The sequence below is a fragment of the Natrix helvetica genome (genome assembly GCF_964273705.1).
Source record: "Natrix helvetica genome assembly, chromosome: 9".
NCBI classification, from domain to species: Eukaryota; Metazoa; Chordata; class Lepidosauria; order Squamata; family Natricidae; genus Natrix; species Natrix helvetica.
In genome coordinates, this window is record NC_138560.1 from 5025034 (window position 1) to 5049103 (window position 24070).

The 24070-nt window shown below is 46.1% G+C and overlaps 3 protein-coding genes across 11 annotated transcripts in view; 1 reads left to right on the forward strand and 2 right to left on the reverse strand.

Annotated features, from left to right (window-relative positions):
- Window positions 1-1284, forward strand: part of CIC (capicua transcriptional repressor) — a 48661-nt gene extending 47377 nt beyond the window's left edge. For all 4 annotated transcript variants that reach the window (XM_081961604.1, XM_081961603.1, XM_081961606.1 and 1 more), the window contains exon 21: window positions 20-1284. In XM_081961604.1, coding sequence (XP_081817730.1) covers window positions 20-375 — 356 coding nt within the window. In that variant the 3' untranslated portion in view covers window positions 376-1284. The remainder of the gene's footprint in view (window positions 1-19) is intronic.
- Window positions 1285-1932: 648 nt separating this feature from the next.
- PAFAH1B3 (platelet activating factor acetylhydrolase 1b catalytic subunit 3) lies at window positions 1933-7060 on the reverse strand. 4 transcript variants are annotated; one of them, XM_081961693.1, is made up of 6 exons: window positions 6966-7060; window positions 6098-6193; window positions 4676-4765; window positions 4460-4576; window positions 3275-3397; window positions 1933-2647 (listed from the first exon to the last, which is right to left on the reverse strand). In XM_081961693.1, exons 2-6 carry the CDS (start codon window positions 6176-6178, stop codon window positions 2381-2383), a joined length of 678 nt encoding a protein of 225 aa, XP_081817819.1. In that variant the 5' UTR covers window positions 6179-6193; window positions 6966-7060; the 3' UTR covers window positions 1933-2380. The 4 variants fall into 4 exon arrangements, with proteins under 4 accessions (XP_081817819.1, XP_081817822.1, XP_081817821.1 ...); XM_081961696.1 differs by having other exon boundaries at window positions 6913-7054; XM_081961695.1 differs by lacking the exon at window positions 6966-7060 and adding an exon at window positions 6461-6568.
- Window positions 7061-8537: 1477 nt separating this feature from the next.
- On the reverse strand, window positions 8538-23558 carry DMRTC2 (DMRT like family C2). Of its 3 annotated transcripts, none has more exons than XM_081962165.1 (9): window positions 23449-23558; window positions 21925-22165; window positions 19253-19422; window positions 18501-18598; window positions 16575-16746; window positions 16010-16127; window positions 13615-13690; window positions 10330-11317; window positions 8538-9161 (listed from the first exon to the last, which is right to left on the reverse strand). In XM_081962165.1, exons 2-9 carry the CDS (start codon window positions 22152-22154, stop codon window positions 8992-8994), a joined length of 2022 nt encoding a protein of 673 aa, XP_081818291.1. In that variant the 5' UTR covers window positions 22155-22165; window positions 23449-23558; the 3' UTR covers window positions 8538-8991. The 3 variants fall into 3 exon arrangements, with proteins under 3 accessions (XP_081818291.1, XP_081818289.1, XP_081818290.1); XM_081962163.1 differs by lacking the exon at window positions 23449-23558 and adding an exon at window positions 23240-23404; XM_081962164.1 differs by lacking the exon at window positions 23449-23558 and adding an exon at window positions 23234-23404.
- Window positions 23559-24070: the final 512 nt, after the last annotated feature.

Here is a 24070-nt window from a genome sequence, read left to right on the forward strand (position 1 = left end):
TTTTTCCCCCTTTCTCCAGCCCAAGCCACTGCAGCTTTCCAAGCCCGCTACTCGGACATTTTCCCCACCAAGGTCTGCTTACAACTGAAGATCCGGGAAGTGAGGCAGAAGATTATGCAGGCAGCCACTCCGACGGAGCAAGCCCCCAGCACGCCGGAACCCGGAGGCACCCCGGGCAGCATGGTGGTGGGGGGCAGCAGCAGCGCAGAGGGACAGCTGGTGGAGTTGGGCCTCCCGCAAGACTCCGCCCAGAGCACAGAGGCTGCCCCCCCAGCAGCCAGCCCTTCCGCCAACACCGCTGGCTGGGACTGTAGCCAGCAGTCTTCTCCAGGGACAGCCGGTAGCAGCACCGCTGCCCCCACCAGCGGCAGATGAAGAGCTACCCCAACAGCAAGCAAGAAAAGCCGCCGCCTGGAGGGTGGGGGAGCCCCCGAGCTTTACCAGCCCCCACCCTTGCCCTGCTCCTCACCGGTGCCCCTCCCTTTGCTAACTTCACCTGCTCTCTTCTGTGACTGTACGGGAGAAGCTTCCGCAACCTGTAGACACTGCCTGGGCTCCTTGCAGGCCTCTTCAGCCGTTCTGATCCAACATGGATGGGCCCTCCGCACCTTCCCTCCTCCCAAAAGAACTCAAGCGGTGGTGCTGACCTATCGACCATTCCAGGACACAGGCCAGGAGACCTCTGGGGAGGGGAGGGGGCTGCTGCCAGAAGGCTCTCCCAGGCGTACCAAACCCACCCCTGTAAAATGACAGACCCTCGTGTTGATTTCCTCTCCCACCTCCCCCCTACACACACGTCATCTCCTTTGAATAATGTTATAAGTATTTGGAGATCCCACCTACTTGTTGCTTCTGTGTCAAGTCATGGGGCAGGGGGAGGGGAGGGGAGGTGGGGGGGAGGGGAAAGGAGCCTTTTCCATCCATCCTCGCAGTGGGAAGAATGGAGGCTTGGCCTCCCGGGACAGGTGATTCGCTTTGGTCATTTCGGCAAGCTCGGGTCACTGGAGAAGCCAGTGAGAGGAAAGTCGATCCAGGGCAAGGCTGGGCTCCGTGGAGTCTCGCCTTGCAAAGAGAGGAACGAAGAGGGACTCTCGTGTGTGGCACAGCCTAAATCTGGACAGGAGTTAAAAGTGGGGTCTTGGGAGAGAGGGAGCTGGCCTGGCGGGCTCCCCTCCCGAGTACGACGAGTGCCCTGGTGGCCACAGCCACATGTTGACCATGTGTAACCCCTTCTGTATTGGGGTGGCCCCACCTCACATACTATTAAAGCTCTTTAACAATCTGGTCTGGTTGTAGAATTTCGCTTCGTGCCGAGAATTTCGCTTCCTTCGGCATTCTGCATGCGGTTTCTTCGCAGTGACTCTTTCGTTCTGACCGAGGCTTCCCCAAAAAGCACGAAGCAGAGTCCTGGTCCCGGCAAAACCCCTTTTATGAAACAAGTGTGAATTCCTCTCATTCACATTCAGTAAAGGCCTGGTAAATAGTCTTTCAAAGGTGAAGTTATGGTCACAGACCTTATCTACCTTGGAAAGGTGCCATGGAAATGTTTTCCAAACACAGTGCTGTGCAAGGAAAGACTGGGCACAGAGTCTCTTAGATTCACGGACAGATCCTCACACTCCTGAAACGAACTATGTGTCCACAGCTATAAGTTTTTATGTGTCCATAAAAGCTGGCTACCCCCCCGCCCCCTAAGCCACCCCTCTCAGCTTCAGGAAGATAAAACTTAAGGAATTCAGGAAAGGGAGCGACCAGGAATCCGTTTGCAGATTTCTCCACAAATGTTAAGACTTTGCATGCAAATTGCTGCTAATGGCTTGGGGGGAAAACTTATTTTTTTCTTTAAGCCAGGTGACTAGAAAAACAGGAGGAATGACTCGCATTCATTACCCTAGTCTGAAACTCAGCTAATAGGTAAAAGAAACACAAACGTCTGCCCAGAAACTTCAAGTTATTTTTATTACTTAAAAAAAAAAAAAGACAGGTTCCCGTTAACTTGTGCCAAAAAATTTTTGGCCAGCTCACGGTGCCAATTATCCCCATACCCCTTGCAAGAAAACAACCCACACGGAGGCTTATGGAGTTAGTAAAGGAAGTACCCAGTTTCAAATGCCAGGTGGAAGATAGGTGGGAAACTATTGGCACTCTGGAGGAGGTTTTTTTCAACCTTGGCAAGTTTTAAGACAGGTGGACTCCAACTCCCAGAATTCCCCAGCCAGCTGTGCTGGCTGGGGAATTCTGGGAGTTGGAGTCCACTTACCTTACAGTCAGCATGGTTGAAAACAGCCAATCTGGAACCAACATCAATCTAGCTTCTAAGCCTCCGGCAGTCCCTCAAAACCAACGACAAGCCTCTTAGGTGTGTGATTGACGGCATCCATCAAGGTGTTTGAGCATGGCATTCTCCCAGAAGGCAGAGCAGCAAGCGATGCAGCCCAGGGCAGAGTCTGGCATACCCGTTGCGGGTCAGGTGGAGGTAGTCGTACATGTCGTGGTGACTGATCGTCCCGTCTGAATGCACAAAGCCCGGGTCGACATTGAGGAAGGAGGCGTTGGGTAAAAGCAGCACCTTACTCTCCAGCAATTCGTTCACCTTCCCGTTCTTCTCCCGTAACGGGTTGGGGTTTTTGCCCCGTGGCAGCAAGCCCTGGGCAGGATACAGAAAAGACCACAACCTTAAGTCACAAAGGGGTTTGTGTCTAAGCTGATGCAATGCGCGAACCAGCCACTAGCTGGGCTCAATGACCTTCGCCACTGTCTTCGTTTAGGACACACAGTCCTCACTTAATGACCGAACTCCCGACACTTCTCCCCAGGACTACTTAAAAAACTGATTTCGGAGTTCCGATGGAGACACACAAATATACAGTCACATGATCACTATTTGATTGCAGTTTCTTAGCATTGAATTCCATGTCCCATCCCAAAAAAATATGCACCCATTGAAGAAAATAGCTTACTTTAATGACTGTGTTGTTTGCTTTATAACCACTGCAAAAGTCGCAACCTCTGGCACGATGACCCACTTAATGACAGCCATGGCTTAGAACTATAACACCAGGCTCAATTAACAGCCATAAGACAAGGACCACAGCTATAAGCTTCATAAATACTGCATGAAGAGAGCCATATCTTGCAAGCCATATGATTCTAGTTTCTTTGGCCAATTAAATTCTGGCTTAATGTTATAGGGCAGCAGGGGACCCAGCGAGGTTGAGAGGGTGGCATTTTTAAAAAGGCATTTTCATCAGACGGAGCCGGGCTCGGAACTCACCAATACAACCACGCGGGCCTGCGGTTGTTGCTGATTGATGACGCGCACAATGGATTCTATGCCCGCAACCACTTGCTCCGCAGTGTGTCCGTGGTTATTGGTGCCCACCCAGAGTACCACAATCTAAAAACATTGGAAGAAATGGGGGAAAAGAATAATCACTGATTCTATTGACCGCTTGGGCGAAAGGAAGTAATGAATGAATGTCGGTGCTTACGCACAGCTCCCCATCTAGCCCCATGACAGGAAATCTGGCTATGGGAACACGACACCCTCTTGTGCCCAGGAAAAACCTGTGCTATAGAAAGTGGGCATTCTGGATCTTTAGTCTGAAAAAAGTAAAGACAAACGGATCTTGTAGCTTCAGCGACTCTAAATTGAATGCTGCTCTGGGGGGTTTGCCTATTTTGAGGAATCTCTGCACAACCGAGAGAGAGAGAGCAGCTTTTCCCAACTTTGGCTACTTTTTAAGATGTATGGACTTCAATTCCCAGAATTCCGCAGGGAGCCATAGAGAAGCACACTACGGTAAAGGTATCGTGTAGCATTTTACAACGAATACGTTTTAAAGAAATAAGTTTCAGGTCTTTAAACGTTCAATGAATCCCAGACAATCTCAGGCAGTTTGTTTTCCCTAATTATTAAGCGGAAGAATTAAAGGGGTTGGGGAAACCTTAATTGGGATATCTTTCAGATTGTATAAACTCATAGGTTTCTTAGCTTGCCCTTCTCTTTAACTCCCGTTTGATGCTTCCATTAAGAAAATAGTCGTTTCTGATGGAATACATTCTTTGTATTTCTGGCATTTCAAGCCTTGCAGCTCCATATATATATATATATATGGCCACTAAGCTAGAAAGTGGGAGCTGGCGAGTTATTGCCCATCTTAGCTATGAAAGCTGGCTGGGTGATTTTGGGCCAATCACCAGGAGACGGTGAGTTCTAGTTCCACCTTTGCCATGAAAGTCCACAGGGGGACCTTCGGCCCAACCCACCTCGCAGGATTGTTGGGGGGAAAACAGAAAGAGGAAGGTGTGTTGGATATGTTCCCCGCCTCAACTATAAAAACAATAAAGCCGGTATATAAGTAAATATACAGGGAGCAGGCCCGGGTAACGTTTTTCAGAACTGTTCGGGAGAGGATCTTGGGCTTGAGGCCTAGTTCCTCAGCCGTCATCTTGTTACCTTTGGGCGGATGTGCTGCAGTTCTCCATTCTGCAGGCGCCAGAGCACATGCTGGGTGGCATCGCCCCCGATGCCAAAGTTGAGGGCATGCAGCGGGGAGAAAAGCTCCCTCCAAATCTGGAGGGGAAGAGAAAGAAAGGCCAATGAGCAGATGATAAAACCGGGGGAATCCTTTTGGTGATTTTTTTCCAGAAACGCTTTTCCGAGACACTTTACCTCAAACTGGTGCAGCAGCTGCACCAGGGAGTCCCCAATGAAGACGACTTCGGGTTCCTTGTCTTTGCTGTCGGCAATGAAACGGTGGTGCTGCAGAAAGTGGACAAAATTGGTGAGTTTTTAGAGGGGAAGCTGATGAGAGACTACATTTCTGGAAGCGGGGCGGGTGGGACAGCAGAGGAATAGCCCAAGAATTAAAATCCAAAGCAAAGTTCAGTGGATTGAGACAGGAGATTTCTGAGCGCTAACCCTAAGATTTCTCACATATATATTGATATAGTCGTCTTTGGCTGTTTGTGGAAATTAGCGAATTGCGTCTCCAAGGGTAGATTACAGCTGAGTCACCTCCAAATGGCCACCAATTTTTTTCAATCTTTAAATCAGGGATCTCCAAACCTGGCAACTTTTAAGACTCGTGGGCTTCAACTTCCAGAATTCCCCAGCGAGCATGGGTGAGTAAACCCAGAGTTAAACAAATCAGTGCAACGACTTGCCTCCCAGAAGGGTGCTCCATTACTGGAAGTTTTTATGAAGCAATTGAGTGGCATTTGTCTGAAATGGTATAGGCCAGGTTGGACTAGAAGACCTCCAAAGAATAGAATAGAATAACAAAGTTGGAAGTCTTCTAGTCCAACCCCCTGCTTAGGCAGAAAACCCTATACCACTTCAGACAAACAGTTCTCCAATCTCTTCTTAAAAACATCCAGTGCTGGAGCATTTACAACTTCTGGTGGCAAGCTGTTCCAATTGTTCTCACTGTCAGGAAATTTCTCCTAACTTCTAGGTTGTTTCTCTCCTTGATTAGTTTTCCACCCATTGCTTCTTGTCCTGCCTTCTGGTGCTTTGGAGAATAGCTTGACTCCCTCTTCTTCGTGGCAGCCCCTGAGATATTTTGTTGTTGTTAGTTGCGAAGTCGTGTCCGACCCATCGCAACCCCATGGACAACATTGCTCCAGGCCTTCCTGTCCTCTACCATCCTCTGGAGTCCATTGAAGCTCACGCCGACTGCTTCGGTGACTCCACACAGCCACCTCATTCTCTGTTGTCCCCTTCTTCTTTTGCCCTCCATCGTTCCCAGCATCAGGCTCTTCTCCAGGGAGTCCTTCTTCCTTCTCATTAGGTGGCCAAAGGATTTGAATTTCATCATGTCTCCCCTGGTCCTTCTTTTCATTAAACTAGACAGACCCAGTTCCTGCACCCGTTCTTCGTATGTTTTAGCCTCATCTTCGTTGCTCTTCACTGCACTCTTTCTAGAGTCTCCAGATCTTTTTAAACATGGTGGCTAAGGTCCCTTCCAACTGTTACTTAACAGCATAGAAGGGGATCGGAGTGGCCATACCGTTCCGGAGAGTGGGGGAGCTCCCCTCCACCCAAAGACCCTCTTTTCAGCTAGATCCCTGCAGCTCAGCAGGCAGAGCTCACCAAAGACATCCATCGCCCATCCCCTTGGACGTCGATGACCGGGGTTGGGGTGCTGGCGGGGTTTTTGTCACCATCACTCATGGTCCCTTGCAGATCCTAGGGAGACAAAGCAGAGAACAAGGGACTCAATATCCCGCCCCGCACCTCCACAGCACATCCCACAATGGGCCCCCGAATGGCTCCCTCTGCATCCAGAGGACTAAAGCCAAGGAAGAGCGAAGGACTACTACTGCTTCGTCCAGGAACAATACAGGCGGTGCCAGTCACCGCTCCTCCCTCGCCAATGGTTTCGTCCATTCATTCCCCCCTTCGCCTTACAAAGCTTGGGCGGTACCATTCCTCAAGGAAGGGGGAAACGTAAACCTATTCTGTGGCAACCCCCTGTAGGGCTGTCTTTTTTTTTTATAGCGCTAGAGAGGTAACGGCGAAGCTGTCAGCCATTCCGATTTCCACCCCCAGCGAAAGACGAAATTTCTCTGCAGCGTTTTGATATTACAAAGCCTTGCACCAATTCCATCAACCCGGACAGTAGTGGATCAATGCATCAATGCATAGAAGGGGGGCGGGGAGACACGGAGAATTACACACACACCCACACCTCATCACATATAATCCTTGATATGTGCCCTATGTTCCACTCTTTCTTTTAAAGCCTTCTAACTGATTAGTAAGCCCTTCCCTTTTCGGAGAGGAAATAAAAGTGGGCTTAATCCGTTTCCTCCTCCCCGGGCACAATGGTTCATTCCCCCTGCAAGATCTGCCTGCGGCAAACAGCCGATACCATTCGAGAAAGGGGGGGGGGGGAAACTACTCACGGTGTTGATGGGGGGGCAATAATAATAATAATAATCAGCTGTGCTCCCCCGACCTTTTAAGCTGCCGGAGAAACTGCTCGGCTCTCTCGGTTTTAGCTCCGCTTTGGAAGCGGTTTCCTGCCTGCCACCTGGACGGAACCACTTGACCTGGGAAGCGGGGGGGGAGAGGAGGAGGAAACTCGTTTTGTCTCTCCCACAGGGGGAAGCAAATGGTATCGCCTACTCTAGTCCCATTCATTTTTCGCCTCTTGCCGTCGACTGCTTGAGAGCATCCCCTGTGGAACTGCAGCCTGGGAATCATGTGCTCTGCATAGTCCTATTATCCGTTTTTAGCCAGTTGGGCATTTAGGCTACATTCCCTCAGATTTACGGTCCACTAGGCGTGCATCTATCTCAGGGGTCCCCAAACTTGGCAATTTGAAGACTTGTGGACTTCAACTCCCAAAATTCTGGAGAATTCTGGGGGTTGAAGTCCACAAGTCTTCAAATTGCCAAGTTTGGGGACCTCTGATCTATCTACTTGCTTTCCCCTTCGCCCTATGCTGGCTGGAGAATTCTGGGAGTTGAAGTCCATGAGTCTTCAAGTTGCCAAGTTTGGGGACCTCTGATCTACTTGCTTTTCCCTTTTCCCTATGCTGGCTGGAGAATTCTGGGAGTTGAAGTCCACAAGTCTTCAAGTCTTCAAGTTTGGGGACTTCTGATCTACAGTATCTACTTGCTTTTCCCTTTCCCCTATGCTGGTTCGAGGAAAGCCTCCGGAGCCTGGGGAGGGGGAAAATGGGACTTCCGGAATTTATTTTCTTTTGAGAGCGGGTATCAGAATTTGATTTTTAATGTGTGCCAGTGTGTTCGCAGAAGAAAATGTCAATAAAGGTTGTAAGAGAAGCATTTCTTATAATTTGAGGCTTTAGATCTCTGCATTTCTTCCACAACATTTAAATGAAGACTGTTCTGCCTTGTTCCACAGATAAATGTGGATATCTGTTGTAGTTAAATAGGAACTAATGCGGTAGTAATTGTTGCAGTCTCTCCATCAGCCACACGAGGGTCCCAGTTTTCTACAAATCTTCAAGCAAAAGGGATGGTTCCGAACTCAGCACTGAAGGCAATTTTGGCAGCTCACTTAAATTGGGCTCACAGCCCTATGAGAAGGTGATGTATGCCAGCTAACGGGGGGCTCTATCATGGGATAGAGCTGCACAATACGTTGCAGAAACAGATGTAGTAAGAGAAATCTGATTATGGAAATAAACCCAGAAATTCATAGACAGGTTAAATCAATTTGTGAATAGAAGAGGGCTTATACATGGTTAAATGTAAAATGGTTTTACCAATGCCATGTATTATTTAAATAATACATTCACAGCTATCATTCATATCCTCAAAGGTATTTGTAGGTGTTTATCAAAGTGATATGCTTAATTTCTCAGTTCCCAGAATTCTGCTACCTTTAACATGGAGCTGAAAGTTTTCACATAACAAAATATTTGGAGTGCACAATGTAAGGATATTGGGTTTAAAACCTAAATAGCCCCAATTAAAGAATTCTTTGTAAAACATGATCCAATTCTAAAAGTCTTTGAAAACTGCAACCGTTTGATAAAAGACAGTAGACACTCCAGCAATACTTCTCAACGTTTTATTGGCAGAAAACTTTTGGACCATGAATTCAACGCACGTCTCTTCTCCCGAATCAATCATATGCAAGATCCCATAAGTGGATCCAATTCTCAGCGTGTCCTAAACCTGTTTTTGCTTATCAATCATCTCTCTCTGATTTGAGAAAACGATGGGAAACCCCCTTTTCAAAAAGGAATGCAAACAAACTTGGTTACTAAAAATAAACTTCCTGTTGTCTAAACTAAATGGTTCAAGTCAAAACAAACTCGGCCTTCCATCGGGGCACAGAACTAGTCAAAGAGGAATCGACGGTGTTAAAGGATCTGGACTTGGGACATTACACCAATAAAAGGTACCAGCAATTGCAAGAATTCACTTGCAGGTAGAATGAAAAACAGGCCAAGGCTGCAACCTGCAGTAGAAGCCACCTCTCTTTTTCAAAGACTCCCAATCAGAAGACTAACTGGGTAGGGAGATGGAGCCCATTTGGCCGATGCTCAAAGACACCGAAGGGGAACCGTTGGCCTGGTGGAGGTGGCTTGGCTGCTGGGGGTTTTCTGAGACTTGCTGAGCAGACTGGCTAGGGGCTGGTTTGGATGCCAGGCGGTCGGGCTCTGCTTCGGTTGAATCTAAACAGAACAGAGGAAGCCTGTTAGATCATTGACACTTGAGCTCCTATTGCCTCCTATATCACAATTACATGGAGAGTCATCCAGACATAGATTTTGGCAAAAGACTCGCTGTTAGGAACCCACGTCGAATGGTGCGGGAGTATGAGTGGATTTCCAGAAAAATGGCTGATTGCAGGAACCATTTGCGCTTTGGTTTGAGATGCAGTTCCATCTCAATGATGGGTTGGGTGTGAATAATTATTGTTTCGCCTTGACTGGGTTACCAGTGTCATACGGTGCTTGGTTGTTTTTAAATGTAAGAGCTTTGGTGAGGCAGTGCCTTGAATGCAATATTGCAGGCCAACTCTGCCCATAGCCAGGAGTTCGAACCTGACAGGCTCAAGGTTGACTCAGCCTTCCATCACTCTGAGGTTGGTAAAATTGTTGGGGGCAAGATGCTGACTCTGTAAACTGCTTAAAGTAAAGGTAAAGGTTCCGCCCGCACATATGTGTTAGTTATTCCTGACTGTAGGAGGCAGTGCTCATCTCTGTGGTCATGTGGCCGGCATAACTCAACGCCGAAGGCACATGCAACGCTGTTCCCTTCCCACCAAAGGTGGTTCCTATTTTTCTACTTGCATTTTTATGTGCTTTCGAACTGCTAGGTTGGCAGAAGCTGGGACAAGAAACGGGAGTTCACTCCGTTAGGCAGCGCTAGGGATTCGAACTGGCAAACTGCTGATCTTTCTGATCGACAAGCTCAGCGTCTTAGACACTTAGAGGGGGCTATAAAGCACAATGAAGCAGCCCAGAAGTCTTAGTGCTGTTGCTATTGATCTCTCTACTTCAGGGATGTCCAAACTTGGGAACTTTAAGACTTGTGGACTTCAACTCCCAGAATTCCCCAGCCAGCATGGCTGGCTGGGGAATTCTGGGAGTTGAAGTCCACAAGTCTTAAAGTTCCCAAGTTTGGACACCCCTGCTCTACTTGCTCCACGGGCTTTCTGAGCAACTGCAAAGATCTATACATAATACCCTGGGTATTATGGACCACACTTTCCACCATCTCAACCTCTGCCATACTGGTGGGCTGATGGGAGTTGATTTATGTGCTTAATGCACGTAGTGGCAGCATTAACGTAATGTAAAATAATGAACTTCTGAGCAGGTGCAGAAAAATTCTAACCTTTTTCATCCTTGCTGCCAGGCACTTTATGGCTCTTGTCGGGCTCTTCTTCTTTGGGCCTCTTGCTGGAACATCTTCCTTCTTGGCAGTGCTGGGGCTGGCACTGCGGAGACATCTGCCCTGGGAGAAGCACGGGGTCTGGGAAGGAGGACTGAGCTAGAAGGCAGGGGCCGGGGTTCAGCAGAGACAAACCGGGAGGGAGCATGTGCAGATCCATCCCAACGGGGGAGCCTGCTTGGAAGGGCATGGTGACCGAGACATCCATGGGCGAGACACAGAAAGGCATCAGCGGCGGATGGCCAGAAGCGGAGCTAGAGGGAGCAAGGACTTCAACGCTGGTCTCGGAAATCCAGCCGGTCTCCATGCTTTGGGGCAAGCAGACAGTCTTTTGCATGGAGCCTGAGGTGCTGTGGTAAGTTCTCAAGTTTGGGGCGAAATGATAGTGGCTGTAACTGGACGCCGCACCGAGGCTTGGTTTGACAGGCTGGATGCTGGAAACCATGAGAGAGGTGGCTACCTGAGCCCCTCGAGATGGAGCGACCGAGAACAGCCGGACGTTTTTGTATTGCTGGGGGTGAGGGCTACCATGGAACAGTGGAAAGAAGAAGGGCCCTGGAACTTGTTCGGGGTGGGCACTGACCGATTCTGGGGGTACGTGGGCTCGCTTCAAGGCTATGTCCCTAGAGGCCTTGAGACCCTGCGGAAGATAGGGAGGCAGGAAGTACGAGGGATGTGGCTGGAAAGGGCTGGGAATGGCAGGGTTGGGAATGGCTTCCATAGGGTGGGAGAAGCTCGGGGGCCCCATAAGGGCAGAGATGGTGTTGGCAGGGGGCAGGAGGCCTGAAGGGGAAAGCATGGGGCTAGACTGGGGGGCATTTCTTAACACCATCAAGGCTTCGGCAGCCTCTTTCTGGAGCTGTTGTTCAGAAAGGGGTGAGAAGAAAAAACCTCGGGGGGGCCAGACTGAAAGATGAGCAGAAGAATTGGGCTGAAAGAGAGGAGGACACACAATTAACCGCACGATCAACAAAGAGACGTCAACAGGACCCAAGTTCTATTTTCAATTCAGGATAACAAGAGTTGGAAGGGGCCTTGGAGGTCTTCCAGTCCAACCCGCTGCTGAAGCAGGAGACTCCCATACCAGGGATGAAATGCTCCCGGCTCGGACTGGCTCACCTGAACCAGTAGTTCCAACGATCAGCTGTGCAACGATCAGCTGATCGTCACACAGCTGATCGTCCGGTAGCATTTTTTTTTTTTACAACCGGTTGGGGTGAACCAATAGCGCTGACCATCAGCTGTGCAACGATCAGCTGTGCTGCGTGATTAGAAATCATGCTACAGCACAGCTGTCGGAACTACCGGTTCACCTGATCAGCCGTGTTGATGCGCATGTGCACAAAGCTAAGCGGTAGCAGACTTCAGAGCATTTCACCCTTGTCCATACCGTTCCAGACAAGTGGCTGTCCAATCTGTTTTTCCAGCAAATGAGGAAACCCTACGAGGGCAGGATAAACATATCCTCTCCTACCTCATCCTAAGATAACAGAGCCAGATGTTCTGGCAAAATATACAAGGCCCTGGGCTTTGTCTAGCATTAGTTTCAATCAAGCCCAAGGCCTGCTTAGGAGGTGGCAGGTGACCTGGGTTCTTCTTTTATAGACCTTTCAATTCAAGTGGAATAAAGATGCCATGCTGCTTGCTTATGTAAGTACCCTATGCGGAAACACTGTCCCAGACATTAGTCATTTGACCACCTGCCGGTGACAAAGAGCAGAACTGTTTGTTTTCATTAATCCTTTTATGGATAACTTTTAGGCTGCCTTATCCCCCGGCTAGGCATTCTGTTTTATTCATTTTGCTCAATTTGTGCATTCTGTAAGTTATTGTACGTTATCACATCGTCTGCAGATGTAAGATTCTTGCCAAGAAGAGATCTGTGCTAAACAGGAAGCAACCCCACAGAGAATGCCTGGCTTCCTGCAATTTACTTTAACCCTACAGCCACACTAACAACTTAATTGCTGTGCCTATATAAAAGGCCATGCCCCAAACAAATATTCCATATGAATGGCTTAATGGATTGGCCCAGCTCCCAAGATCTGTTAAAATGGGACTAGCTTCCCACAACATGGCAAACCGCAAACCAGAAGTGCCTGTGGCTAGCCACAATGATTAAAGCTGGGTCACATGTTGCAATTGCATTTTGCCACTTGAGCCTCCTGCAAATGCCTATGCCACAGAGGGCCTGGGTAGTTTAGCTTAGCCTTGCGTGCCAGTGGGTTATTTGGAAGGAATATGTTTATCTATTCAAAAGTAGCACTGAAGTGGGAAGTCTTGCACTTCTTTATGACCATACAGGTAGTCCTCAACTCGCAACCACATTTGGGACCTCAACTTCCCAGGTTAAGCAATGCAGTTGTTAAGTGAGTCACAGCCAATAGACCTTTTTTGCTGCAGTCATTAAATAAATCTAGCTTCCCCATTGGCGTTGCTTGTGGAAAACACCACTGGGACTGGGAATGTCACCAATGACAATCATGCAACCCCAGGATGCTGCAACTGCCATAAATACATGGGGGTTGCCATGTGCCTGAATCCCGGTCATGTGACCATGGGACACTGAGATGGTCATAACTGTGAGGGACCGGTTGTAAGTCCCTTTGTATCCAGCAGTTGTAAGTCGAGGACTACTTGCATCCCACTCCTAAAGGTAAAGGTAAAATTGCCCTCACATATCTGTGCAAGTCGTTCCCGACTCTAGGGGGCGGTGCTCATCTCCATTTCAAAGCTGAAGAGCCAGTACTGTCTGAAGACGTCTCCGTGGTCATGTGGTCGGCATGACTAAACATCAAAGGCTCACAGAACGCTGTTACCTTCTCACCAAAGGTGGTCCCTGTTTTTCACTTGCATTTTTATACGCTTTCGAACTGCTAGGTTGGCAGAATCTGGGACAAGTAATGGGAGCTCACTCAGCTAGGCGGCACTAGGGATTCGAACTGCCAACTTGCCGACCTTCTGATCGACCAGCTCAGCGTCTTAGCCACTGAACCACTGCGTCCCACTTGCATCCCACTCCTATCAGCCACTAACTGGAAATGGCGATATCAAGAGCCCAACCAAATGAATCTGTTTAGGAGTCTGTCCCCTTATCAGACCCACAGACGAAATAATTCCGTGCGTCTCTTTCACAGTTTCATCACAACTTCCCTCAGGTTGGTTCCTTCTGAGGAGAGGAAATAGAATAACTCCAGTTCACGGGTGAACACAGGTAAAATAAAATACCTGACCTCCCAGAGACGGGGCCTTGGAACGTCGGCTCAAATCCATGTTGCCACTGATGGGATTGAGGGCCATGCGGCTGGAAAAAGAGAAAGGGAGAGAGAAAGTGGTCTGTTTGTAACATTCTTTAGTGGCAGCTGGTCTCCCACTTGCCTGCTGTCCTTGCTAAAACACAAACTGTTGAGGGGGAAGAGACTACTACAGCTGTCATTCTTCCAAGTTCTCCTTACATATATACACCCACCACTTGCTGCTTGGAGTAAATGTTTGTCAGTATAGACATCTGTCTCTGTACTCAAGATCAGAAAATAAAAGATACCAAATCAGGAAATACAAGATACTGACTTTAAGTTGGCCATTCTGTTCACTGAAGTATTTTTTCCTCCCAGGACGTGGGGCTTAGCCTTTGACAGATCTTAAAGACTGTTGGCAAAATCCTTATTCCAACAGTTTTGTTTTCTGTTTATCCAATTAATCCAGTCTGTCTGTTGTATCTGGTTCATGATTTTGACTGTATGCTCCCACTACATTCTTCTAGTGGAAGAGTTCCATCCAACTAGAACTAACTAGTTCCAACTAACTAACTAGTTTGAGCATTTTCTTTACCAACATAACTTGGTATTTTAAAAAGTGTTAATTTTCTCTGCGTTATTTCACACATTTCTATAATAAAACCTAGCTTGTTTTGTTGTGTGTGTTTATTTGTGTCTAGGCTCTAGTGTAGCCCCTATAATTAAATTATTTCGTTTGGTTCACATGGCATGAAGAATCAGGATTGGGTATCGTTTTAAATAATTCTGCCAGAATGTCTTTTTATCACTCTTTTCATTAAAAAACCCTTCTTTCTCAAAACTGCAGGAATCCAGTATTTAAAACTTCCCATAGTTCATCCAACTGGCATAGCTTAAATTGCTTCTTGTAAATATATTCCTATAAACCAATTCACTTCCTTTCTCCCTCAAGATAATCTTGACTCCTGTTGAGTTTTATTGTTAATTTATTTAGAACGTTTTCATGGCCGCCCAACTCAAACGCGACTCTGAGTGGCATGCAAAAAAATCATTAAACTAAAACACAGAAGAAAAATAACACGCCCCATTAAAGGCAAACAAAAACAATTAAATGGCAATCAGGATGAAACAATTGGCTAATAAATAAAACGCCACTATTAAATTGCAATCAGGATTAGATAACTCCAAGTGGGAGCTCTACTCGTCCTGACCCAAGTGCCAGGAAAAAAGCCAGGCCTTAAATGCCTTTCTAGAAGCCCGCAAGGCCAGGATTCAGGGCCAATCTTTCATCCCATTGATTTAGGGCTCAATCCAGCTTGATATTTGCCAGGGTACTTTTCAGCTTTCCAATCTTGTTCACAGCCTTGGGATTCCCTGATGGATTTCCTCCCATCCAAGTAATAACCAGATTGGACTCTGCTTGGCATTTCTGAAAACACCCAGGATCAGCCTCTCAAGTCTCTGCCCAATTTTCTCTGCACATAAATGCTGAAAAAGCCCACTGTGGCGGGATCCAATCTGAATCGGTCACTGGGACCAGAGGTTTAGTCTTCTGAGCTTTCGGACTCGTGCCGGAGCCCATCCTCAGGGATCTTCTCTCTCTACAAAAGGTGTCACTTTGGGGAGAAGGAGACTGGCTGGGAGATGAATAGTTGTCTGCCACATGTATTCATCGCCACCCCCTGCCTTCTATCCCCAGAGTTAGGGTGGGGCTTCGCTAGCAGCGGTGGCTCTTCCGTCCCAAGGACCAGCCCATGGATTTCCACTGCTCTCCTCTCCACTGCGCATCCGCGCGTCAGGCACTGGACCCATCTTTTCCTCCTCTTCCTCATCAGTAATCTCCAGACTTGGTGGGGTGTTGACTATCCATCTGAGGGCTGACCGCTGGCTGAGGCTCTGCCTGCCTCTCTCTCTCTCTGACAGCTCCATTCCCTCTTCCCTGTCGGAGATCTCAGGTTGCCTTGATATTGACCTTGACCCTCCCACACCTCTTCCTCCTCTGATTTGGCTACTGAAAGGGCCGGCAGCCTACAGGCCACAATGGGTTTCAGGAGAAGTCCCAAAGCTTGGAAGAATAAACTTCTGGTCCCAATGACCAACTTGTATTGGATCTTGCACCATTATCCTGGACAGTCCCAAAGGTTCTTTTTCAAGAGGCAACTCGTTTTTTCTTTGAAGAGGTTTTCCTTCTCATCCAAGAGATTTCTTCAGCTCTAACTTTAGCTCTGACTGAAGAAGTTTCTTGAATGAGAAGCCAAACATCTTCAAAGAAAAAGCAGAAAGTCCAAGTTGCCTTTGGGACAACCATGACCTGGATGGCTGAAAATCTCCTTAGGCATTTCTCCTGCGACAGGTATATTTCGCTTTCCTTCACAAGCCCAGTGTACCTCGATAGGTCATTAGGTGGAGGTAGGCACCAGGGAACACCAGGCACCGGATGAAACATCTGCCCTGGAGCAGGCAGGTAACTCTCTGGTGTGTATAAAGCTTCATTTCCATGGCAACCTGCAGGGGAAAAAAAGAAAAGACAACTTTCTTTGGCTGTGGCTGTTGTCAAGCCTGAGTAGGAAGGCCAATAAGAGGCTTGCCATATAAAAATATTGTAAACTTTTTATTATGTGATTTATAAACATTATTCTATATTGTATATGCAGCCCAAGATCATTCCTCTTCACTCCATGCAACCCAGGCAAGCCAAAAGGTTGGGACCAGGGGTGAAATTCAGCAGGTTCTGACCGGTTCTGGAGAACCGGTAGTGGAAATTTTGAGTAGTTCGGAGAACCGGCAAATACCATCTCTGCAGTGGGGAGGGAATGGGGATTTTACAGCATCCTTCCCCTGCCACGCCCACCAAGTCACGCCCACAGAATCGGTAGTAAAAAATGTTTGAATATCACCACTGTTTGGGACACTCATGATTTAGCTTCATGACTAAAATAATAGGTTACCTACCTTCCATACACGGAAGATTGAAGGAATGCTCCTGAGGCAGGAAAGGGGAGAAAGAGCTTGGGGGCATTGCAAGGGGAGGTGGGAACCAAGAAGGAGGGCCATGATGTCCTCCCAGGCCCCAGGGCAGCTCGGTCACTTTTGAACAAGGAGACAGAGGTAACCAGGAATTTTCCTAAAGGACAACGTATAACGTAATTTAGTAGAAGAAACATATTGTAAATACTACACTGCTAAACATCTTACACGTTATTCTGTGGTGTCAATGAATTTGTCTCCTCCCCCCACCCCCGGGTCTAATTTATTTGCAGGAAATGATGTAATTTTAAAAAATAATTCTTTATGTTTGTTTGCTTTTTAATTTTAGGGAAGCTTACTTAGAGCCAAAAAACAAGTTAACGAGTTATCCTTAGAAAATCACTATTGTATGTAGACTCTTCATTACAGAGGTATTTGTCTTAGGCTCTTAGGAACACAGAAAGAAAGCATTGCCAATTAGGAAATCCTGTTTTTGTTTATCAGAACTAATGGCTGCATGGTGATTGCTGATGAAATACTGAAAGTAAATTTTTACCCTACAAAATACAAAAATAGGCATTTCTTGTTTATGTATTTATGTAACCAATTTCGTTGCATTTATTTTGTACAATGACAATAAAGACTCTACAATACTATGTATGTTTGAACAATATAATGAGGATTATGAAAATAATAAAAATAATAGAAAGATCAGAAGTTCATAGATGTTAGGCATTTTTTTAATGCACATTTAAATATAATGAGGATTAAATTTGTTCATATATAATAGTGGAATGTTTAGATTGAACAAGAAATATATAGATGAAGATAGAGACAAAGGCATTTTTTGTTTATGTATGTTTGAACAATATAATGAGGATTATCTAAATTTGATAAATGTGATAGAGATTACTAATACTGTTATTGTGAATTGGAATAATATGAAAAAGTGGATAAGAATTCAAGCACAAAAGAGGAGAAGAGATGACATTAGGCATTCTCCTTTTATATATGTTTAAATAATATAATGAGGATAATATAAATTAGATAAATGCGAGAGAGATTATTAACAATGTTAGCGTGAATTGGATCAATATGAATGATACGTAATCAAATTTGTTCATATATATAAGAGAAATGTTTAGATGAAGATAGAGACAAAGATAAGGAGTTAGGCAATTTTGTTAATTTATATTTGAACAATATAATGATTACTTAAATTTGATAAATATGATAGAGATGACTAATAATATTGCGAATTGGATTAACATGAATGATTCTCAGAACCAACTCTGTTCACACACAGTATGGATATATAATGTATTTCCTACAAAATATTAAGAGTTTCCACGTAAAAACTCTCAACTCACGACCACAATTGAGCCCAGCATTTCTGATATTAAGCGAGTCATTTGTCAGGTGAATTTTGCCTCATTTTATGACTTTTCTTACCACAGTTGTTAAGCGAATCACTGCAGTTGTTAAGTTAGTAACGAGGTTGTTAAGTGAATCTGGCTTCCCCATTGATTTTGACTGTCAGGTCGCAAAAGGGGAGCATGCGACCCCCGAGACACTGCATCCGTCATAAATATGAGCCAGTTGTCAAGTGTCTGAAGTTTGATCATGTCACTACGGGGATGCTGCAACGGTGGTAAGTGTGAAAAACGCTTGTAAGTCACTTTTTTCAGTGAGGTTGTAACCTCAAACAGTCACTAATCTGTTGTTAAGTCAAGGATTATCTGTACTATACTGGTCATAGAATAAATAGCGTTCCTTATTTTTGTTTCCTTTTTTGTGGATTTGTGAACTTTTTTAAAGGAATCTTATTTGGGGGGGAAGTATGATAGTGAGGCGGAGCTACGTGGAACCTGCTGTTAAAATGACTTCATCAATAAGAACCTCTTTGCTCACCTTCCTTGCAGTTCTCCGCCTTTGTCTTCGCAGGAGCCCTGACGTTCCCCGGAGTCCATCTTCTGACTCGGTCAACGGTTCTTCGTTTTCTTTCTTGTCTAGCCGGCCAAAGGAGAGAAAGGGTCCAGGGTGAGTTATTGTTGGGCCAATGGTCAAGATTGCCAGGCTGAACCATGCCAGCGTCCTCAGGAGTGATGTGTCACATCTTCTTAGATCAGTGTTTTTCTGTCTCAGCCACTCTTAAGATGTGCGGACTTCAACTCCCAGAATTCCCCCGGCTGGGGAATTCTGGGAGTTGAAGGCCACACATCTTAAAGTGGCTGAGACCGAGAAACACTTGTTCTAGAATCTAGAGCAGGGGTGTCAAACTCGATTTCATTGAGGGCCGCATCAGGGTTGTTTGACCTCAGGGGGCCAGGGTGGGCGTGGTCAGGGTAAGTGTGGCCAGCTCGACGTCACTTGCGCCGGGGGTGCCTATGGCAGCCCAAGCGCTCTGCCAGTGAAAAGAGGCTTCCAAGCTCTTTTTTCGGCTGTGACAGCTTCCTGCAACCCTCTGCCAGTGAAAATTGGCAGAGGCACCACCGACCGGCTGGTCCTTCACTGTTTCCAGGGCAGCCCTAAGCACCTCATAGACTGGATCCTGCCCGCTGGTCTTGTGTTTGACACCCCTGATTTACATCATCTACTCATTGCTAAGCCACTGCAAACTTTTTTTTTGTGTGTATTCCATCAGATGCTAGAAATGGTTTTACCTGTCCCTCCCCTGCATGGTTTAATCGCTTTCAGCGGTTTGGCCAAGGGGAGGACGTTTGGTGGCCCACTGTCCTGAAGCTGTAGCAAACCACTGGGAAAGTGCCGTTTCAGCTCCAGCTCCTGTTGTCTACGAAGAGCCACTTGGGCGGCCATGACCCGGCGTCTTTGCCTAGAGAAAACCCAATAGATAGATAGATACAATACAATACAATAGTAGAGTTGGAAGGGACCTTGGAGGTCTTCTAGTCCAACCCCCTGCCTAGGCAGGAAACCCTATACCGTTTCAGACAAATGGCTACCCAACATCTTCTTAAAGACTTCCAGTGTTGGGACATTCACAACTTCTGGAGGCAACTTCTGTTCCATTGATTAATTGTTCTAACTGTCAGGAAATTCCTCCTCAGTTTTAAGTTGCTTCTCTCCTTGATTAGTTTCCACCCATTGCTTCTTGTCCTGCCCTCGGGTGCCTTGGAGAATAGTTTGACTCCCTCTTCTTTGTGGCAGCCCCTGAGATATTGGAAGACTGCTATCGTGTCTTCCCTAGTCCTTCTTTGCATTAAACTAGACATACCCAGTTCCTGCAACCGTTCCTCATCTGTTTGAGCCTCCAGTCCCCTAATCCTCTTTGTTGCTCTTCTCTGCACTCTTTCCAGAGTCTCCACATCTTTTCTACATTGTGGTGACCAAAACTGAATACAGTACTCCAAGTGTGGCCTTACCAAGGCATTATAAAGTGGTATTTTATAATGATAGATAGTATTTTATAAAGATAGATAGAGATAGAGATAAATAGATAGATAAATTTAGATATATTACACTCAAATAACAGAAGAAGTAAAGACAAACCATCACAAAGCATTGTATTATTCTACTAATCCTTCCCCGCTGACTACACGACAATGGCCTGGTTGTCTCCAAGCTCAATCAAGCAGTTCAATTGGTCAAGAGAAGCAAAAGGACTTTATTGCCTCGATTTATAATTAACTTCACCACTTAGAGAACAGGATTGATTGTAAATCGGGTACTAAGTACATTTCTATACTTCCTCAATTTCACTTTCCTCTGATGTTCACCCCGTCAATTAACCCAATGGGGATACAGAGGTTTGTAACCTAGGAATAGCTTCATGGATCTGCTTTGGGCTCTACAAGGGATATGTAATTAACACAGGTAGTTCTCGACTTACAGCTGTTCATTTAGAGCCCATTTGAAGTTACATTGATCCTCAAAACAGTGATTGATGACTGACCCAGGGTCACATGATCAAAATTTGAACCCTTGGCAACCGGCTCGTATTTATGATGGCTGCAACCTTTCCCAGGATCACGTGATCGCCTTTTGCAACTTTCTGACAAGTAAAGTCAACGGAGAAGTCCAATTCCCTTAACAACCATGCCGTGATTCACTTCATAACTCTGGTGAGGAAAGTTGTAAAATGGGGCCGAACTCACTTAGCAACTAACATGCTGGGCTCAATTGTGGCCGTAAATCAAGGACTACCTGCAATGTCCCCTCATGTTGTTCAAATGATGGCTCAGTCGTTAGAATGCAGTAATGCAGGCGAATTCTGCCCACTGCCAGCAGTTCGAACCTGTCAAGATTGTGACTTAGCCTTCCATTCTTCTCAGGTCGGTCAAATGAGGACCCAGATTGTTGGGGGCAATATGCTGACTCTGTAAACCGCTCAGAGCGTGCTGTAAAACACTGTGAAGCGGTATATAAATCTAAATGCTATTGCTATCTTCCCTTGGCAAAAGCAAACGGCACTTGTAATTTAGCCCAATCTAGAGGGCCATCTTGTATCTATCCCAGCTTTAAAAAATGCCTTTAAGATGCTAGCCTATAGTCTATTATATTTGTATCCTTGTTTTTCTTTTAAAAAAAGGAGGAAGATATATGTTAAAATTAAATACGTATATTGAAAAGGAATTAGAAATACCATGAACATAAAATGGAGCTTGCTCAGAGGCTGAAATACACCAAGTAAATGAGAGGAAGAATGCAAAGTAGAGGAGAGAGGTAAGGGAAGAAGAGAGGGATAGGAGAGAGGGCAGAGGGGGGGAGAGGAATAGAGAAAGAAGGAGTGGAAAGGGGAGAGAGGAGAAGGAGAGAGGAAGGGGAAGTAGAGAAGGACAACAGAGGGAAGAAAGGAGGTAGGGAGGAGGAGGAGGAGAGAGGGAGAAGAAAGTGATGGATAGGGTATAAATATGATGAATGGAGAGCGGAAGAGCCAATAATTGTTTTTGGGAATTGATGGTAAGACGAATTGATGTAAACATTTAACAATGTAATATGATGTTGCCTATGTAATAGTATACATGTGGTTGTTTGTTATGAAAATGAAAAAAATAAAAAACTTTATATATATAAAAAAAGATGCTAGCCTATAGTCATGTGTCTCCCATTAAAACGGTACACTTCCAAGGCTGTTTTTCATTTTCAGAGCAAGTTACTGTTAAATTCAACCAGAAGCCACTGTTATTTGGAAAGAAAAGCAGGCACTATCCTCCTGAATGTGTCTCCAAGCTACCTAATCCCTGCAAAGAGCCATTCAGTTCTTATTTACGCTTCCCATTTAGGCCCATCCGATGATGCCATCAGCTGCAGCGCATCTCCCAAGAGCAGCAAAGCCCGGCATTTCATTTACACCATGTTCCCCCTCGTAGCTTACAGAATAAGGATGCATTTGTCACACTGGCAGTCCATGAACTGGCAACAGTTCTTGTGGCCTTTCAATGGCACCCTGATGCCATGATTGCGGCAGCGGGCGCAGGTTGGAGAGCGTGCCGTGGTGGGAAGAGGGTAGTCATCTGGCGTGGCACTGTTCTCCACGGAGGAGTCTGAGGGGCTGCTCTGAACATTTGAGGCACCGGCAACATCAAGATCCTCATTGTCCCCCATAATGTGTGAACCTGAAAGAGAGAGAGAGGAAATAAACATAAAGGGCCTTGCTCAGTCAGAATGGATCCAAACAGAGTTAATCGGCTATGATTTAGGAAATGGAAATTTTTCCAATTCAGTTCTCATGTTTTATACACATCAGAACCATTCCCCAGATTCAATCCTGCCATGCCAACCCTGTTTTCCTTATTTGAAACATGTATTTCAAATAATTTTGTGATTGCTTTCCAACTTTAGAACAGCACTGTCGGAGAGAGAGTAGCATGTACAGAAAAATAAACGAGAGCATTTTTTTAAAGTGAGTCATCTCTGCTTGCAGAAGATTCTTTTCTAAATAAGCAAAATGTTGGCTTGAAGCCATAAAGATAACAATGGAGGCCAGGAATAACACTAGAATCTCTTCTGCAAAATGAGGCCATTTATGGGAAAGCCCGGCCTGTTGGTTGCCAGCATGAATTGCTTGGGGATATTTCCTATTTGCAAGATTCATGGACACCCCAAGAGTTGTTTTTGATATGACTGAAATGATCGTGCTGGAATTGGACGAGTCCATCAAAGTTAGGGGCAGCTATAATAAATGGAATTAAATGAAATAAACGAACTCCAATAAACGTTTGACAAAGGGTGCAGACTGGACCCCAGCTGGCAATCTTAAGAGGGCCCCCTGGCACGTGGCATCTTCTAAAAGGACCTCAGGTCGTTCAGATTGCAATCACGGCTTGACCTAAGCCACAGCTTGTTTAATCCTGGATTGTTGGCTGGCTGGCTTCCCCTATCCTGAAGCGTAACAAACCATGGTTTGCAAAGACTGTAGGTCTCACGGGAGATCAATACCAGAGACCCCCAAAGGCTTCACAGTTTCACACCATGGGAAGAGCCCCAGGTGGGAATCAGGATCCCACAATAAGCAGGGATGCAACTGCACCCCAAGTTGCCCAGGTACCCCCCAATTTTTGTCTAGGAGAAAATAGATTTGCAGGGTGTTTTTTTTAAGGCAACCAGGCCTTTTTTTTAAAAAAAAAGGGATTCTTTTAAACTTTTCAATCAGAAGGAGGAGGAAGAGATTTAGACGGATCGACCTCAACCAGGCTAGTTGTGTGAGGCAACACAATGTGATTCTCTCTGATGGAAGTCACTCCCCGGGACTAGGCAGTAACGTGCCACTCAAACATTGCATCATAAGGGTCTATTCGGACGGGGAGCGCCGAGACAAGAGAGAGACTTTACGCAAGAATTAAATCTGCATTTCTGAAACCTCTCTACCCCCACTGCCCCCCCCCCGCATAAAACGGACCCTTGCAACAGCTCGCCGCCAAGCGGCCAATCGCAGCTTTCCTAACGGCCTCCCCTGGCGAGGCGAGCCAATCAACGGCGGTCTGTTATTTTCCCTTCACCCCAGCGCCCAATCAGAATCCTCCTGATTTGCCTTGCTTTTTGATCGGGCACTTAAACTGTCGCTTTTTCAAGGCCGGGGAATACAAAAAGCCAATGGAGAGGGGCTCGCGCCGGGGGGGGAGGGGGGCGCCCAGACATTTGGGAAAGGGAGAGAGAGAAACAGTTGGGCCGAACCATTGCAACATCATGGGGGGGGGGGGGAAGGAGCGTCAAAGAGAATCCAAAGAGGGGGGGTATCACCTCTTTTATATACGGCAATACAAAAGTTTTCTTAGAAGAAGCACAATTCTATCTATCATCTATCTATCATGCCTAATATAGGCTATAATATATAAAGGAGCTACACAGACACACACACACACACACACACACTGCTCCTTTATATATTATAGCCTATATTAGGCATGATATTGTGTATGATGTGTGTTTTGCACAAACAATGCCACTGAATTCTAAACTCAGTGGGTTTAGATACATGCAATTAAGTAATCCAGGTTATAATTAATCAAGAATAGCATATT

Coding starts and splice junctions, on each gene's coding strand:
- PAFAH1B3 (XM_081961693.1), bottom strand. CDS start 6,178: ATGAGTGATGGTGACAAAAACCCCGCCAGCACCCCAACCCCGGTCATC. Junction 4,766..6,097: donor ATGGGCGATGGATGTCTTTG/GTGAGCTCTGCC, acceptor CACTTTCTGCAG/CACCACCGTTTCATTGCCGA. Junction 4,577..4,675: donor AGCTGCTGCACCAGTTTGAG/GTAAAGTGTCTC, acceptor CTTCCCCTCCAG/ATTTGGAGGGAGCTTTTCTC.
- DMRTC2 (XM_081962165.1), bottom strand. CDS start 22,154: ATGGGGGACAATGAGGATCTTGATGTTGCCGGTGCCTCAAATGTTCAG. Junction 13,691..16,009: donor CCACCTAATGACCTATCGAG/GTACACTGGGCT, acceptor CTCTTTTTCCAG/CCGCATGGCCCTCAATCCCA. Junction 11,318..13,614: donor CCCCGTCTCTGGGAGGTCAG/GTATTTTATTTT, acceptor CCTCTCTTTCAG/CCCAATTCTTCTGCTCATCT.